Source organism: Malassezia pachydermatis (genome assembly GCF_001278385.1).
Source record: "Malassezia pachydermatis strain CBS 1879 chromosome Unknown scaffold8, whole genome shotgun sequence".
Taxonomy (NCBI): Eukaryota; Fungi; Basidiomycota; class Malasseziomycetes; order Malasseziales; family Malasseziaceae; genus Malassezia; species Malassezia pachydermatis.
In genome coordinates, this window is record NW_017253145.1 from 13,638 (window position 1) to 29,298 (window position 15,661).

Genomic DNA, 15,661 nt, shown 5'->3' on the forward strand with positions numbered 1-15,661 from the left:
CTCTACCTTAAAAAAAAGACCTGCCGAATGTGCCACCCTCCATGTTGGCGGGCTTAGGGGAAAGCTCCAGGATCGAATAATGAATGAGATTCAATGCCTTCAGAGCCGAGCCCTCATGAATCACACACGAGATGTTGATCTCATTTGCGCCTTGACTGATCATTTCGATATTCACGTTGCCTTCAGCCAGAGTACTGAACATGCGGCCGGCCACACCCACCATGTGACGCATTTCCTTTCCGACCAGGCTGAGAATGACCATATCGCGAAGAACACTCACAGTACCGACATGCTCCAGGTCAGCACTCAAACGCTCTAATGTGCGTGCGCTAATTTCCGCAGTCATGGCCATGGATACATGCACCTCTGAAGTGGAGATCAAGTCCACAACGACACCATACCGATTCAACGTGCCGAAAATACGGGCAAAGAAGCTGTGACTGATGGTCTTGCGGTTACTGTGCACGTTGAGTACAATAATATTGTCCTTAATGGTCACGGCTGTGGGCATCTTCCGGCTGTCCTTGGGGTTGTTGCCCACGGGCGTAGCCATGCCGGACTTAGGCGGCTCCGGCTGATTCACGTGGCCATCCATAAACGGATCGCGAATAATATCGTCTTCCTTCGACTGCGTCGTGTGGTCAGGGAAAATAACTGTGCCAGCCCCGGTGGGGTTTTCAACATTTTTGATGCGGATAGGTACAGATTTCTTGATGGCCTGCTCCATCGTGAATGGATGAATGACCTCGCTACCGTAGTAAGTCAGCTCCGCTGCCTCTTCTGGGGTAATAGCAGGCACAAGACGTGCCGTGGGGACTTTGCGGGGATCAGCTGTGAACACGCCGTCGACCTCCTTCCAAATTTGCAACTCTGTGGCCTGCAGACCCACCGCGCAAAGAGCCGCACATAAATCCGAATAGCCACGACCAACCTGGCTCAACAGCGAGCCAGGGACATTGCCAAAGTAGCCTGTGACGACAGGCACACCCTTGCAATTTTTAATACGGGCGGCCAGCGCCTCGGAGAGGGCATCGTAGAACGGCTGACCCAGGTAGCTGGTAGATTCATACGAGTTTTGAGGTGGACGCACCACCTCGTCGTCCAGCTCATCTACAATAGTTTCGAGTGTCACAAGAGTCGACTCGATACCGCGTGCCTTCAAGGCCGTGGATACCAGTCGGCAAGCCAAACGCTCGCCAAGACCCATGATCATGTCGCGCGAACGGGAGGAGACTTCGTGGATAATTTGCGCAGCCTGCAAGAACTCGCGCAATCCATCACATTCATCCGTAATTTCCTTTTCAAGCTGCTCCAGCATGTCGGGGTTGTTGGGCACGGCAATACGAGCCGCTTCTAAGTGGTCTTCCAGCAGTTTGTCCACGGTATCATGGAAGGCAGCCTTGGTCTCCAAACGCGCCGTCAGTTGCGAGCTTGACAAAGAGCCAGACGTGCTGCCATGGAACGACGATGAAAGAGGTGTCGGTGCCGCACTGGACTGAGGCGAGGAGCGCGACACGGCTTCACGACTTGCCTGCAGGAGCAGATTCGTCGTTCCCAGCGCCTTGGTTTTGCCTGAACGAGCTGAGCATACAATGACGAGGCGGTTGTTCAGCAGATAGAACGGGGCAATCGTGTCGACAATGGTCGCGATGAATTTTCCCACACTCGTACCGCCATATTTCTGCACGATCCATGGTGCATCGCTCGCAGGCGATACAGGCTGAGTCATGCTGGTCAGGGGTCTGTGAAAAGCTCGAAGGTGGAGACTTCCAGCCAGCCAGCCAGCCAGCCCCACGCAAATCAGGCGTCGCCGCTACGGCTTCGCTCGCTGCCCACGCCCACCCACCGCGCGAGGCCACAGAGTCTCCACGTGACCTGGCGCGTGTTGGTTTTTTTTCTCGCTTGGGGCCCGACCGCTGTTCGTGCTTGTTCGTTCGTGAGCGGCGTTGGATTCAGCATGGACCCATCTGACCCGCAACAGCTTGCGTCACTTGCGACACTCTTCCAGCAGACGCTGAACCCTTCGCAGCGGAAGGCGGCGGAGGAGCAGCTGGCCCAACTGCAAGTCCAGCCGCGGTTCTCGTTCTTACTTCTCGCGTTGATTCAGTTAGACACAGCCTCGAATGCCATTCGTCTGGCCGCAGCAATCCAGTTCAAGAACATGTGCAAGACACGGTGGGTCGTGGATAGCGAGAATGAGGACCCAGTCATTGGCGCGGTGAGCGACGAGGAGAAGGATGCGATTCGTCAGCAGCTTGTGCCAGTGTTGATCTCGCTGGCGAGTGTGCAGACGCCCAGCCAGGCGATTATGTCGCAGATGAATGAGAGTATCGCCTTAGTGGCTGCATCGGACTTTCCTGACGCATGGCCTGCATTGATCGATGAGCTGGTGGCCCAGTTATCGACAGACAACCACCATGTGTTGCTCTCCGTCTTAGCCACGTCGCATGCGATATTCAAGCGCTGGCGTCACCAATTCCGCTCCGATGCACTATACACGGAAATCAACTTGGTCCTTGGCAAGATGGCGAACCCGTTGTTGGAGTTGCTGCACCGTATGCATGCCATGCTTGTCGATGCGTCGACCCCCAGCAGTACGATGCAGCCGTTGGCGCTATGTCTCATGTTACTTCTGCAGCTGTTTTACGACCTGTCGGCCCAGGACTTGCCGCCGCAATTTGAAGATGCAATCCCGACTCTTTCGCCGATGTTTACGAGCTTGCTGTCCTTCTCGCGGCCTGAGTTGGTGGGCGAGGAGGACGACGTGGCGCCCAGCCCATTGGACAAGATTCGAAGCAGCGTGTGTGAGATTTTTGAGCTGTATGCGAAGCGGTACTTGGATGTCCTTCCGCAGCTGCCCGAGTACGTGCAAGCTGTATGGGACATGCTCAGCACGTATGGTCCCTCGGAAAAGTACGATGTCATTGTGAGCAAGGCCATTGGGTTCCTCTCTGCGGTAGTCCGAATGGGCAACCAGCGTGAGCTCTTCCAGGCGGATGCCACGTTGGAGCAGTTCTGCACGGCGATTATTTTGCCGAACATTCAGCTGCGGGATGTGGACGAAGAGATGTTTGAAGACAACCCTATGGAGTATATTCGACGCGATCTGGAGCAGAGCATTGAGGTGGATACACGTCGTCGCGCTGCGAGTGAGTTCGTGCGTGCGCTGCTCGAGCAGTTTGCAGAGCAGATTACTGCGATTGCCTCGCGTCATATCCAGGCCTACTTGGCCGAGTACCAAAAAGACCCTGCTGGGCAGTGGAAGCGCAAGGATGCCGCGATCTATTTGCTTACGTCGATTGCCGCGCAAGGCTCTACCATGCAGCACGGTGTCTCTTCGACGAATGCGCTCGTGGATGTGGTGCAGTTCTTTTCGGACCATATTCTGCAGGACTTGCAGCCAGACAACGCTGTGGTCAAGGCGCAGCCCATCTTGCAGGTGGACGCCATCAAGTACCTGTATACGTTCCGCAACCAGCTGACGAAGGAGCAGTTGTTGTCGGTGCTTCCGTTGTTGGTACACCACCTCAGCACGACAAACTATGTCGCATGCACGTACGCGGCCATTTCGATCGAGCGGATTTTGTTCCTTCGTACCCACGGCCAGCGCATGTTTACCTCGGACGACATTGCGCCGCTATGCCAAAACATGCTTGAGGCTCTCTTTGCTGCGGTCGAGCAGCACGACACGCCGGAGAAAGTAGCAGAGAACGACCACGTGATGAAATGTGTGATGCGGGTGCTGCTCACCGCGAAGGACAAGGTGGCGGCGTACGCCCCGGACTTGCTGTCGCACCTGGCCTCAATTGTGCGTGTGACGGCACGGAACCCGAGCAACCCGCGGTTTACGCAGTTCTTATTTGAGTCTATCTCGGCGCTTGTCAAGGCGGCTGGCACGTCGTCGGCTGCGCAGGTGGCAGCGATGGAAGAGCACTTGTTCCCTGTATTTACAGAGGTGCTGCAGGCGGATGTGGCAGAGTACATTCCGTACGTGTTCCAGATCATGGCGCAGCTTCTTGAGGCGCATGCGATGCTGGACAAGGAGCGTACGCTGCCGGACGCGTATGCATCGTTGCTCCCACCGCTGCTTATGCCGGCGCTGTGGGAACAGAAAGGCAATGTCCCTGCGCTGGTACGTCTGTTGCAGGCGTACCTGCAGCAGGCGCCTGCGTACCTGGTGCAGCATGGACATGTTGAGTCGTGCTTGGGCATTTACCAGAAGCTGATTTCAAGCCGCTTGAACGATACCTATGGCTTTGATTTGCTCCGCGCGATGCTGACGCAGCTCTCGACCGATGTCATGGCGCCATATATGCAGCCGGTCCTGACGCTGATGCTGGTGCGTCTGCAGTCAAGCAAGACCGAAAAGTTCTCACAGCAATTTACTGCGTTTGTGGGTTTCTTTGCCGGCGTGCAGCAGCCCGGGTACCCGGAGCAGGTGGTCAAGGCGTTCGATAGCGTGCAGGCGGGCCTGTTTGCACAGATTGCCGAGAATGTCGTGGCCCCTGATGTGCAGAAACTCGCAGCGAAGCAGCGCTTTAGTACGGCCATGGGCCTCATTCGCTTGCTCACGGAGAGCGAGAGTATGTTGAGCATACATACCCAAGCTTGGTCTACGCTCTTGACGTCGGTCCTTCGCTTGCTGGTCCAAACGACTCCTGCGCCAGACGAGGCGGGCGATGAGGAGGCAGAGTTGGATGAGCAGGGCTTCCAAGCGAGCTTCTCGCAGCTGGCCTCCTCGGCGCCGCAGCGCGCGTCAGCGCACTGCGAGGCGTGGGCAGGGACCGATGCATGGGCGTACTTGGTACGCCAGCTGCAACATGCCAGTACGGCGCGCCCAGGCGTCGTAAGCGGCCTGCTCTCGTCACTACCAGGTGAGCTCGCGACCCCGTTGCACGAAGCGATGCAGAAGCACAACGTCTCATTGTCGTAGGGGGAAACTAGGGAACGAATAAAAAAAAATGAGGGCTATGTAGACAGGCAAGCGTGCATGCAAACGAGGGCGATTACGCAGCCATGACCACCTTGAGAATCGAGGGACTCTTCTCCATATCTGAGAGGACCAACACACGCAGCTCCGCCAAAGGCTGAATGTGCGTGTGAAGCGACGCAGGCGGCCATGGCAGCTGGTCCTTGTACGTCTCCCATAGCGCAGCACATTGTGCATCGTCAATCGACTGCGCAAGCCACGTCAGCGGGTGCGTCTCGCGACGCCACTGCAGGGAGAGCGAGGACTGTGATGCATCGTACTGTACATGCTCGAGCGGGAGGCAGTCAAGATGCATGCGTTTTTGGACCGTCAAAGAAGGAATTATAATATCGAACGAAGCCTCGCTTACGGTCATCACGAGGGCACGGCGTGGAACGAGCTGGCGGGCCACATCGTTTTGTAGGTATCGGCACAGGAATAAGTGCTCACTTTGCCGCATGGCCGTCCATGCAGCACGGTTCTTCGAATAGCATTGCTGCGCAGCCTTGGCCAGCATCTCCGCGGGCTCGCCAAGATCAGCGACACGGTGCTGGCATACAGCGTCCAGCTGTCGCTGTATGCACACATCCGAGTACCGACGTAGTGGATGTAAATAGTCGGTATAGATGGGTTCCGCAGTGCCCACATGCAAGAACTTGGCCATGTCGACCAAGGTCGGGCAGAACAGCTTGGGCGGCGGCAAGGCCTTGCGTAGCAGAGCCGCACCGACCTCTTGCATCGCGTCGGTGCCTTGCGTGCGTACGTAGGCCCATGCGTCTGCGAGGGAATACGTGTCCAAGGGACGCGCTGGGCAAAGCGAAGCCCATGCCGCCGTCAACTCGGCCATCGCACGTTCACTGGGCAGCGCCTGCTGCACAAGCAAAGCTGTGTCTGGCAGCGCCACAGCCAGCGTATGAGCTACGGCGGTGTTCGCCTGGATACGCCATTCGTCCAGAACCATCGCTGCATGCGACGTATCACACACCGCGTATACATCGTCCGGCTCATTCTTAGCATCCAGCGTGAACGATAGGTGCGCCAGCGGCGGCAGGCATAGCGCTCCGCGGACCAAGCGCGCCTCGCGATGCGTGCAGGCAAACGCATCCACACACGCACGGGCCTGATCAGAGAGTGACGCAAGCCAGGCGGCCGGCGAAGACACAGTCTGTGTGATCTGCACAAGACTTCGGCCGACCCACACGTCCACGCACGCACCTTGTCGGAGCGTGAAGACGACCGAGAAGGTGCGTGTCTCACGTTGTGTCTCCATAGACGCACACGCCAGGATCGAGTCAGGCCACATGGCATACTCCTCTTCGACGAGCGACACGGCAGCCGCACGCTGCCGCACTTCCCGATCCAGCGCCGAGCCAGGCGGGCACAAAGCCACAACGTCAGTGGTATGAATGCCCACTTCCCACGCACACGCCTCGTCCGACCACACCACGGAGTAGGCAGCCTCGCACGGCCCACGCGAAGGCATCAACGCCACAGCCTCGAACGCACGTCGCGCAGCGCGCTCGGTGCTGGTGATGGACGTAGGTGGCGCTACACGAAGCGCCGCCTCGGTCCATGGTACTGTGACATTGTGGCAGTGTGTACGCAGGAGCGCCTGCGATTCCGCCTGCAAGGAATGGATAGGGCCAAGGCGATCAACCAACGAGCCAAACGGATGCAACGACGTGATCGGCCATCGCTTGATGCAGGCGACAAACAGGCAGCGACTGTACTCTTCCTGCTTCGCCTCGCTCCAGAAATCATTGGGTGCTTGGTCGGCGGGAATGGCAATCAGCGGCACACGCTTGTCCGACGGACGGAACCACACAATCTTCGGCCGCGTAGGACTCGCAGTCGACGACTCGTCATCGTCGCCCCCTCGCTCGGCCTGCTGTTTCTCCTTGGTCGCAGCACTGCTAGGACGAAGCAGACCCAGCGTGCCAGGGAACATCTGGCCTGGTATACGCTCGACAATCGCCACGACATGGCCAGCCAAGGCCGGCGGCGCGGACTCACTCTCCTCCTCATCGTCAATGAGGTCCAGCCGCGCGCCTTCGACGTCGATATCATCGCGTGCCTTGTCCGCTCGGCGGCTAGCAATGGGCGCCATCAACGTCGTGGACGACGCGCCATGTGAATGCTCCTTCCGCTTCTTCTTGTCGACCTTGTCGCGCTTGGTCTGCCATACCTCTTTCGGATCCAGCAGCTCCACCGCGACCAAGTCGCCTTCCAGGGCACGATTGCGATCTTTCGAGCCGCTAATAAAGATGTCACAGCCCAGCACTTCTGTCGTGACCCACGCATCGCTGCGGTTGCGTTGGTTGATCCGCAAGACACCCACGACCAACTTACCGGCCAACAGCAGGTAGGGCAAACTCGATTGCGGAAGATAGCTGCCAAACAGCGCACGACGCTGTGCGCCACCCGATGCACCAAGGCCCGACTGTGAGCCCATGCTCGCTGAACGGCCATGCGACGCTGCACGATGATGCATCGCAGGACCCAATTGCTGCCGACTTCGATGCAGCGCGGCCAGCTGCGCTTGCGCCTGTGGAAGACCAGCCATGAGCTCGTCCTGCGTCGGGATAGGCCATGGCGTACTCGACATGCTGCTCGATCGATGGTGTTGCTGCCGCGAGGCAGGCTGACGATCGTTCGATTCCATGGTCTCGACATTGTCAGTCCACGCATGACTCAAGCCCAGCGTGGCGAGGTTCACAATACCGCCACCGGCCATGAGGAACTCAGGCGACAACTCGGTAGAAAGCTGGTACGATGCATGCCGAGTATGCGACGGCGCCCTGTGCGCACTTGCGCTACGAAGGGGGCGCGGCGTGATGGCAGCATGGCTGCCAGTGCCATGGCTGCTTTGCGCAGTCGTAGCCGGAGGCACGAGCGCAGGGCCTGTGCTCTCCTGCGCATGGCGCGGTGGAAACGAGAAATTCGGGGCCAGTTGTACCGATCGATCTTGCCCCGCAGTCATGCCTCCAGCCGGACGCGATGACGCAGGGCCGGAGGGCGGGGACCATGGCGTTCGAGGACCGGCTTGGAATGCTCCCGTGTCAGAGTGAATGCGCCGGTGCGACACGCCCTGATCGCTGCGCCTCGGATCCAGACCGCCAAACGAAAGGGGCGGGAGGGGCGGGAGCAATGGCATGGCCGACGATCCCCATCGCAGGGACTCACGGCCAAGTTGGGCAGGATCAGACAACACAGGCTCCTCGGTGGCTGGGACATAGGTAGGTGTAGAGGATGGGAAACGGAACGAGACATTGAGATCACCACTAGGCATCGGATGCAGCCGCATAGCATTCGCTGAGGCCGACGACGCTGTACTGGCGCCGCTGGCCATGCCGAGCGGACGTGATGCAGACATGGCAGGCCCAAGCGTCGGTGGGTTGGCATCCCAGGGCGACGAGGATACACCGCCACGACTAGGGGAGCTTTGGACATCCACTGTGTCCATTGATGGGGCCCATGCGCCTCGTGACGCCCAACGCTGTTGCATCGGCGACATGGATGTTGAGGGTGTGCCTGACATGCGTGGCGCCGACGTGATGGCAACAGAAGGACTCTGCATGAGATTGTTGGTATGCACGGGGTGGCGATCCTCTCGGTAGGGACTCGGCAGATCATCAACTGCCTCGAGTCCCAGCTGTTGGAGCTGCGTGCGCACCAGTCGCTCCTGCGATAGGGACACATCTTCGTCCGCTCTGGGCCGCAGCGGTGAGTGTTCGTGCATCCCCGGTGGGCGCACGGGATTCGGAGGGCTATTCACACCGTCCAGCGGTGTCATGCTCCGTTGCAATACTTGCCAGAAAGGATGTGGGTAAGCGGCACTGAAACACGCCGAAGACGTAATCGAAGAGCCAACAATAACCCCTTCACAGCCTCGCCACGAGCGCTGCGCCAACGAGAGGGGACGGCGGGGACCAGACTACGTCTTGCCACGTGGATGTCTCCACATCTCTCGCGTTACATCCTTCGGCGAAGAGGGCTAAATCCACGCGTACCACGCATCCTCGTGCTAGCTAATGACCCTACATAGTCTATACAATAAGAGGAATCTTGTACCTTGACAGCGCTTTTTTTCCACGTTCGACCCATAGTGCACGATCTTCCGGCGTTTGCTCGCTGGAGAAGGTTCGTACACCGCCATTCCGAATCCACGTCGATACATCCGACTGGTCCGCCATGGTGTCAAGTACACCCACCAGTTGTAGAAGGTAGTCATCAAGCGCATTTACGTCCTGTTCCGACTCGTTTGTGGCTTTTCGGTATTCTTTGTACAAAGCCGCCTGCTTCTCCCCGTAGTCAGGAATACAGATATGATTGTCCGGCTGACATTTGGCTTTGTCGACGCTGTCGTCGACAAGGATGGTGTTGTGCGGACCATAGGGGTGTGTCTCGAGCGGTGCACGGTGAAGCAGCTCAGGCTGCGTCCGCCGGATCTCCGCTTCCGCTTGCAATTCGTCGGCAATGGAGGAAAATCTGGGCACCTCCTCTTTTCGTGAGATAGTCTGCCGTGCCCAGTGGCGAATCTCAAAGAGTCGGCCTTCCGCTGAGGCCCGGCTAGACCATCGCATGCTGGCATCAGGTGAGGGACGAGTGCGAAGATACTTGTCCCATTCATTCAGCTCATCCCACACAATGCTCAAATCCTTCGTCGTGGAAACTTTGCGGCCAAAATCGCGCGGTGTCACAAGCGTCTCGCGTGCCCATACACGTTGAAGAAGCGCACGTTGCATGCTCGAAGTCATCACAGTCTCCACCATCTTGCACACGTTTTCACGTGTAGCACTCGACCAGATCATGACCTGGATCGGCGTACGTGGTGCACACCATACATGCGTCCCTGTATGCCGGGTCCAGTAAAATGCACCCGTTGGTTGTGCATGTGTCGCAATGGATACACGCTCATCTTCGGGCCATGCCGTATTTAACTCCTTAGGCGATGATATGGTATATAAAGGCCCGAGACAGTACTGCAGGAACGACTGGATATAGGGCCGTGGCGTAGCACTTTTTCCTGGGATCGCACGCCCTTCTTTGTTCTTTCGGCGGCATACAAGTGTCCCATTCAGATCCAGCACGAGAAGAAAAGGCGAGGTTCGCCAAGCGATAGGTCTGGGCGGCTCTGCAAAGGCAGAGATAGGTGTAGATGGTATTCTGTTGGAAGATCTTCGTATAAGTCTACGATGCCGACGGCGTGATGATTTGGAGGCTTTCATGAGGGCTGACGACGAGGCACTACTCCTTCCCCGTGTCCAATGCATCAATGATAGCACCGTAGCACTGGAAAAACGGCCCAATTTATGAAGGACTTGTTGTGTGGGCTGTGGCCGCTTCCTCCACATGGCAGACAACGCCAAGCCCCACTGCAAAGAATGCCACGCCACAAGGCCTCTCAACACACAGAAAGAGAGTACGAGAGAGGTATTCGTATTCTTACCCTTAGGGGTAAATAAATGGCTATAAAAAGGTCGGATTAACGATAAAGTCAGGCATAATACAGAGCGGGAACTAGACGTGCGTAGCATACTCTTACCCCTAGGGTCTGGATATACTGGGCCACACACACTTACTTCCGCGCGTTCTCCAGAGCCTCCTTGGCCTCCGCCTGGATCTCCTCGATGTCATCATCGAGACCCATGAGCTCCGTCGCATCCTCCGGCTCGGGCACACGGCGCGAGATCAGAGGCTTGATCAAGCGCTCAAAGTACGGGTGAGGCTTGAGCACAGGGTTGTTGCGGCGGACCATGTTGAAGTACTCCTGGTAGATGTTGCCATCGTAGCGACCGAACGGCGAGTTGATGACAAAGTCGCTGTACTCGAACGAGTCGATGAGAGGGATCGCGAACGAGCGGACCTCAGCACAGAGCTCAGTGACACGGCGCGAGACGTAGTCGAACTGTTCCGGCTTGAGCCAGCCCGAGCGGAGCAGGAAGCCCGACTTCTCCTCCATCTGCCAGAGACCGTAGAGCTTGGCCAGCGTAGCCATGGTCTTCTTGACACCATCGCTGCCGTCCTTGTGCTCGTTCACAGCAGCACGGAACTGACGGAAGATGAAGCCACTGGTGTGCACGCTAGCAGCCACGAAGCGGAGCTGCGAGCACTTCTCAGCCGCCTGCTCACGCGTGTGGCCAGCCTGGATGAGGCGCTCAAACTCGTCGCTGGCGACCTTGACAAAGTGCGCCGAAGCCGTGAGCCAACCAGCCTCAATACCCTCGAGCGTGTCGAGCTCCTCCTCCGAGCCACAGCGGGCACCAAGCACCTGGTCAATGTTGTTCAGGTACGAGAGAGCCTCACCCTGGTGCTTGCCCTGCTTAGCCTCCTCGTAGGCCGACATGAGAGCGCGACCGAGCTGGAGAGCCAGGATCGTGTTGTCACCCTCCCACGTGCAGTGGACGGCAAAGTCGTTGTACAGAGGAGCGAGACCCGTGTAGGCCGAGTAACCGTGACCACCCAGCGACTGACGGCACACCTCGATGGCCGAGAGCGTAGCCCACGTGCAGAAGGCCTTGAGACCCGAGCTCGAGGCGTGGGTCGACTTGAGCAGCTCAAGGACCTCCTCCAGCTTAGGGTCACCAGGCTCCAGAGCATCCAGGGCCTCCGTGGTGCTGTTAAGCATGTGGGTCAGCTGCTGACCAGTGTACTGGAAGGCCACAGCCTGGGCCAGCAGCGGCATCAGGCGGCGCTGGTGAATCGGGTAGTCGAGCAGAACAGTCTCGTACTCCTGGTTCGGGTCGCTCTTGAACTGGCGACGCACAGCGGCATAGCGGCCGGCAATGGTAATCGCCTTCTTACCGATGTTACCCGAGTCCACGGCCATCATCACACGACCAGTGAGCAGAGCACCGTAGGCGAGCTGCTGCATCGGCGGCTCGAACACCTGACCCTCGCGAGTGACCTGGCAGTGGCGCATGAGCATGTACGCACGAGGCACACGGACGTAGGTGAACTGGATATAACCGTTGTCGATACCGTTACGGCCCATCTTCATACCAATGTCACCGATCGTGACACCCGGGAGCGTGTCGTAGGTGTCCACGTTACGCAGAGGCACCACAAAGGTCTTCGTACCGTAGTCCTTGCCTTTCACGATCAGCCGGGCAAACACAGCACAGTGGGTGGCCGAGTGGGCAGCACCACCGATCCACCACTTGGTGGCACCCAGGTGCGGGGTGTGGATAATGAACTCATCCGTGTCCTCGTCGAAGGTGGCCGTCGTCTCGATACCCTGGACGTTCGAACCATGGCAGATCTCGGTCATACCGAAACAACCGTAGAAGTTGCGGCACGAGAGCATGCCCTTGTTCACCCAGTAGGCAAACTGACCCGAGGTCGAACCCGAGCGAACACAGTTGGTGAACAGACCCAAGTGCACACCGAAACGCGTCCAGAAGCCGGGGTCGGCCACCGAAATGACCTCCAGGCGCTGACGGAACACATCGAGTGGCTCGTTCTGGAGCCAGTTCACGATGCTGCCGATCTTAATGAAGGTACGCTCACGGAGCTCGTGCTCCGTCAGGTCGTAAAAGTCATCGTTGAAGAAAGCGTTGTTGCGCTCCAGCTCGAGCATGACACGGCGCTTGAATTGAAGACGTGTCTCGGAGCCGTGGTTGGCAACAGCCATAGCATGCAAGTCAAAGGGCGGGTTGAGCCGCTCCTTGGCCAAGGTTTCCATAGTTAGATTAGCCTTCGCCATCTTGTAGTAGTTGTTAAGGCAAACTGGCACTGCGGGGTTCTCTGCATTTTATCCTGTGCTGCCCATCTCTTTGCCGGTCTCCGCGCACCGGTCGGCTGAGTGAACCGTGCACGCGGATTGGTGCAATTTAAAGACGCAGTCCCCGGTCGCCGGTTGGCCGGCCTATATTGCCACATGATTGGCTGCCGGCTTTTCGGATTACCATCTCGGCCTCGAAATTACGGCTGGAAGTTGACCGTGACCAATGTTCGAATGCATAAGGTGTGCGGGGTGAAATAGCTGAAATGTGCCTCGATCGACGATCGGCTGCTTGGTATGCACGGACAGACGAAGAAGAGCTTGCCTTGGCGCAGCTGTCTCGCGGGGAGAGTCTGCGTGCTGCGCATGTGTCGTCCAGGCGCTGGGCTCGTCTCACACGAGGCCGCTTTGGGCCTGGGCCAGGATGCACGATCCATCGGTCATTAGAACCAAGTACATTGTGTGAACACTACGAAAATGCATAACACCCTACAGCGGACTGCTTTCATTAGGCAACGCCCAGCGTCTTCTTGGCCCGGTCGTACACCACATAGCTAATCGATACAGCAGGTACCACCTTGGCCAGCGTAGGAATCAGGCCACGGTAGAAACCTAGAATACCTTCACGTTGGAATGTTTGGTAGGTGGCATCCCAGAGACTTTTGTAGATAAATGGATGGGCAGGTGTGCCTGAGGCCTGCAGCCGCGTTCGAACCAGGTTAAGAGGGTACACTGTTGCCGCACCCACGCTACCAGAAAAGCTCCCAAAGGCTAGCAAGGCCAATACACCTGGCTCGTCCTTGCCTGTGTAGCGCAAGTAGAACAGCTTCGTGCCTTCAAAGGTGGACATGTCAATGGCAGAATAGGGGAATACGCCCAACAATCCAGCTCCCAAGCCCCGATAGTACGCTCGGAATCGACCACGTTGCCACATCTCTCGGGCCGTTTGGCACAGCAAGGCCATACCACGCACATGACCCTGGTTGTTCATGCTGGACATTAAACGAGTTTTCAGCGTCTCAATGGGATAGATGGAGAGTTGCGACGTGATACCACCCACACCGCCACTCACAAAGCGACTCATTCCGCTAATATCCCGCGAATCTGAGACGCCATCCACGTACTTCGCAAAGAACCGTTTCATGTATTCATACGTGAAAAATTTGATGGCCGACTCGGGAATGATCTTCATGCAGTTCAAACCGTTACCAAGCCAGAACCCACGGAGGCCGCCCTCTTGATAAATGGTAATCATACCCTGGGCCAGCGCACCAAAGCCCGACTTGGTCGTCGTGGCCCCTTGGCCCATCGCCGCAGGACTCAACGAGGCTCGCGATGTCATCAAGAAAATCTTTAATCGATCGAATGGCGCAGTAGCTGTACGACTCACGGCCCCTGCCAGGCCACCCGCCAGCAGAAACTTGGCTGCCACGTCGAACTGAATCATATCCGACTTCGGCTTTGCATCCTCCGACGGTTCATTGTCCTTGGTCGATGCCTCCTCTTCCTCCACACATCCATCTGTCTCTTTTCCTTGCTTCTTCTCATCTCTGTCCAACTCGCCAGAGTACGTCATATCACCGTCGAAGTTCACATGCGTCACACCCCGGGCAGTCTTTCCCATGGCCGCCCCAAGTTCAGCAAAAATGCCTTCGGTGCCAAACAGACCTACTGCCTTCCGTACCTGGTAGAAACGGAAAATTTCCGGCACAGTAGGTTTGCGAGGCAAAAGAAGCAAGTAGTCACGGAACTCGGGGAACGTCACATACAGGTCCCGGGCATGCAATTCTTTCACATCCTGGACGCCCGAGGACGCTATGCTCGCAATAAAATCGTCCAACACCACATGGGTCATACGTATGCCGGCTTTATCAAAGGCCGCTTGGATATCTTCTTCATCCAACATGCCGTCCTTATTGGTATCAATCTCGCCAAACAGGCTGTATAAGGCGCGTTCTTGGAACTCTGCGTAAGCAACGAATCCTTCCCATTCAATTTGGCGCTGCCTCGCTCGTTCTTTGTCATTGGATGATGTTGCCGTGCATGTTGGTGTAGGGGTATCGTGGCCATGGGAGCCGTTTTCACGAGCCTGCAGGCCCCAAACACGCGAGCCAGTCCAACCAGACTCGCGACTCATTAGCATAGATGGCATATCAGAGCTCAGAAGGTTTTGAATTGATGCCCATATCGATGGTTTGTCTTCCACACTGAGTTCTTCATGCACCAGGCTCACTACGCTATGCCATTTGCTCCATAGTGTATCTTGCAGCGAGTGTTGATCGCCATGTCCCTGAGCTTCCCGTTGTTGCTTCTCAAGCTCTGCGTGCCGCTTGCGGCACTCGGCAAGCAGTTCGCTGGCATAGCGGTTCCGACGTACAAGGGCAAGCCATTCGCGCTGGTGCGCTGCCTTGGCTGCATGCACAGGTTCCTTCTGGTCCACTAGACTGCCTGTAGCCAAAGCGCCACCAGCACCGTACCGCGCGCGACTCGCACGCGCACGCCACATCTGCTTGGCACGTCCACCCGCCAGGGCCGAGCTGCTGTCCTGATCAACAAGCAACTCAAAAAGACCACGCAAACGTAAAAGCCGCGCTTGCGGCGGCTCTTGTTCACGGAACTCTTCGTAGCTCAGATACCTCTCTGCCCGTGGCTGCGGAGGCGGGTCCATGGGGGTGCGTGACGGTGCTTGGAGTGTTGGCATGGGTAGGGTCACTGGTGTAGTCGCGGCGCTGTTTGTTTCGTCGACATGCTGGTCAGACGAGGAGGCGCGTGCATCCATTACACTGGGTGCACTTATACTGCCACTGTCCATGTTAGCATTGTTGTTAACAATGTGTGCGTACGGTATCGAGTTGTGTAGCGTTACGCGCTGACCGCTGTTGCTCAGCGATGCAGGGCTCCGGGAGACGTTTTTCCCTTGGGATGGGCGGCCTTACCAAATTTTTGACTAAGCGTCTTGTTGGATTCGA

The 15,661-nt window shown here is 57.4% G+C and overlaps 6 protein-coding genes across 6 annotated transcripts; 1 reads left to right on the forward strand and 5 right to left on the reverse strand.

Annotated features, from left to right (window-relative positions):
• Positions 1–7: 7 nt before the first annotated feature.
• Positions 8–1,729, reverse strand: Malapachy_0434 (aspartate kinase; the record flags this gene model as incomplete). The annotated part of the gene is made up of 1 exon (XM_018134954.1): positions 8–1,729. One exon carries the CDS (start codon positions 1,727–1,729, stop codon positions 8–10), a length of 1,722 nt encoding a protein of 573 aa, XP_017990501.1.
• A 228-nt stretch (positions 1,730–1,957) lies between these two features.
• On the forward strand, positions 1,958–4,933 carry Malapachy_0419 (importin-alpha export receptor; the record flags this gene model as incomplete). The annotated part of the gene is made up of 1 exon (XM_018134939.1): positions 1,958–4,933. The coding sequence occupies one exon, from the start codon at positions 1,958–1,960 to the stop codon at positions 4,931–4,933; it is 2,976 nt and encodes a 991-aa protein (XP_017990478.1).
• A 73-nt stretch (positions 4,934–5,006) lies between these two features.
• Positions 5,007–8,762, reverse strand: Malapachy_0455 (ssd1 protein; the record flags this gene model as incomplete). Its single annotated transcript, XM_018134974.1, has 1 exon — positions 5,007–8,762. The coding sequence occupies one exon, from the start codon at positions 8,760–8,762 to the stop codon at positions 5,007–5,009; it is 3,756 nt and encodes a 1,251-aa protein (XP_017990605.1).
• Positions 8,763–9,015: 253 nt separating this feature from the next.
• Positions 9,016–9,780, reverse strand: Malapachy_0461 (translation initiation factor eif3a; the record flags this gene model as incomplete). The annotated part of the gene is made up of 1 exon (XM_018134980.1): positions 9,016–9,780. The coding sequence occupies one exon, from the start codon at positions 9,778–9,780 to the stop codon at positions 9,016–9,018; it is 765 nt and encodes a 254-aa protein (XP_017990460.1).
• Positions 9,781–10,547: 767 nt separating this feature from the next.
• Malapachy_0432 (acyl- oxidase) lies at positions 10,548–12,674 on the reverse strand (the record flags this gene model as incomplete). The annotated part of the gene is made up of 1 exon (XM_018134952.1): positions 10,548–12,674. The coding sequence occupies one exon, from the start codon at positions 12,672–12,674 to the stop codon at positions 10,548–10,550; it is 2,127 nt and encodes a 708-aa protein (XP_017990504.1).
• Positions 12,675–13,200: 526 nt separating this feature from the next.
• On the reverse strand, positions 13,201–15,360 carry Malapachy_0438 (mitochondrial carrier; the record flags this gene model as incomplete). Its single annotated transcript, XM_018134957.1, has 1 exon — positions 13,201–15,360. One exon carries the CDS (start codon positions 15,358–15,360, stop codon positions 13,201–13,203), a length of 2,160 nt encoding a protein of 719 aa, XP_017990581.1.
• Positions 15,361–15,661: the final 301 nt, after the last annotated feature.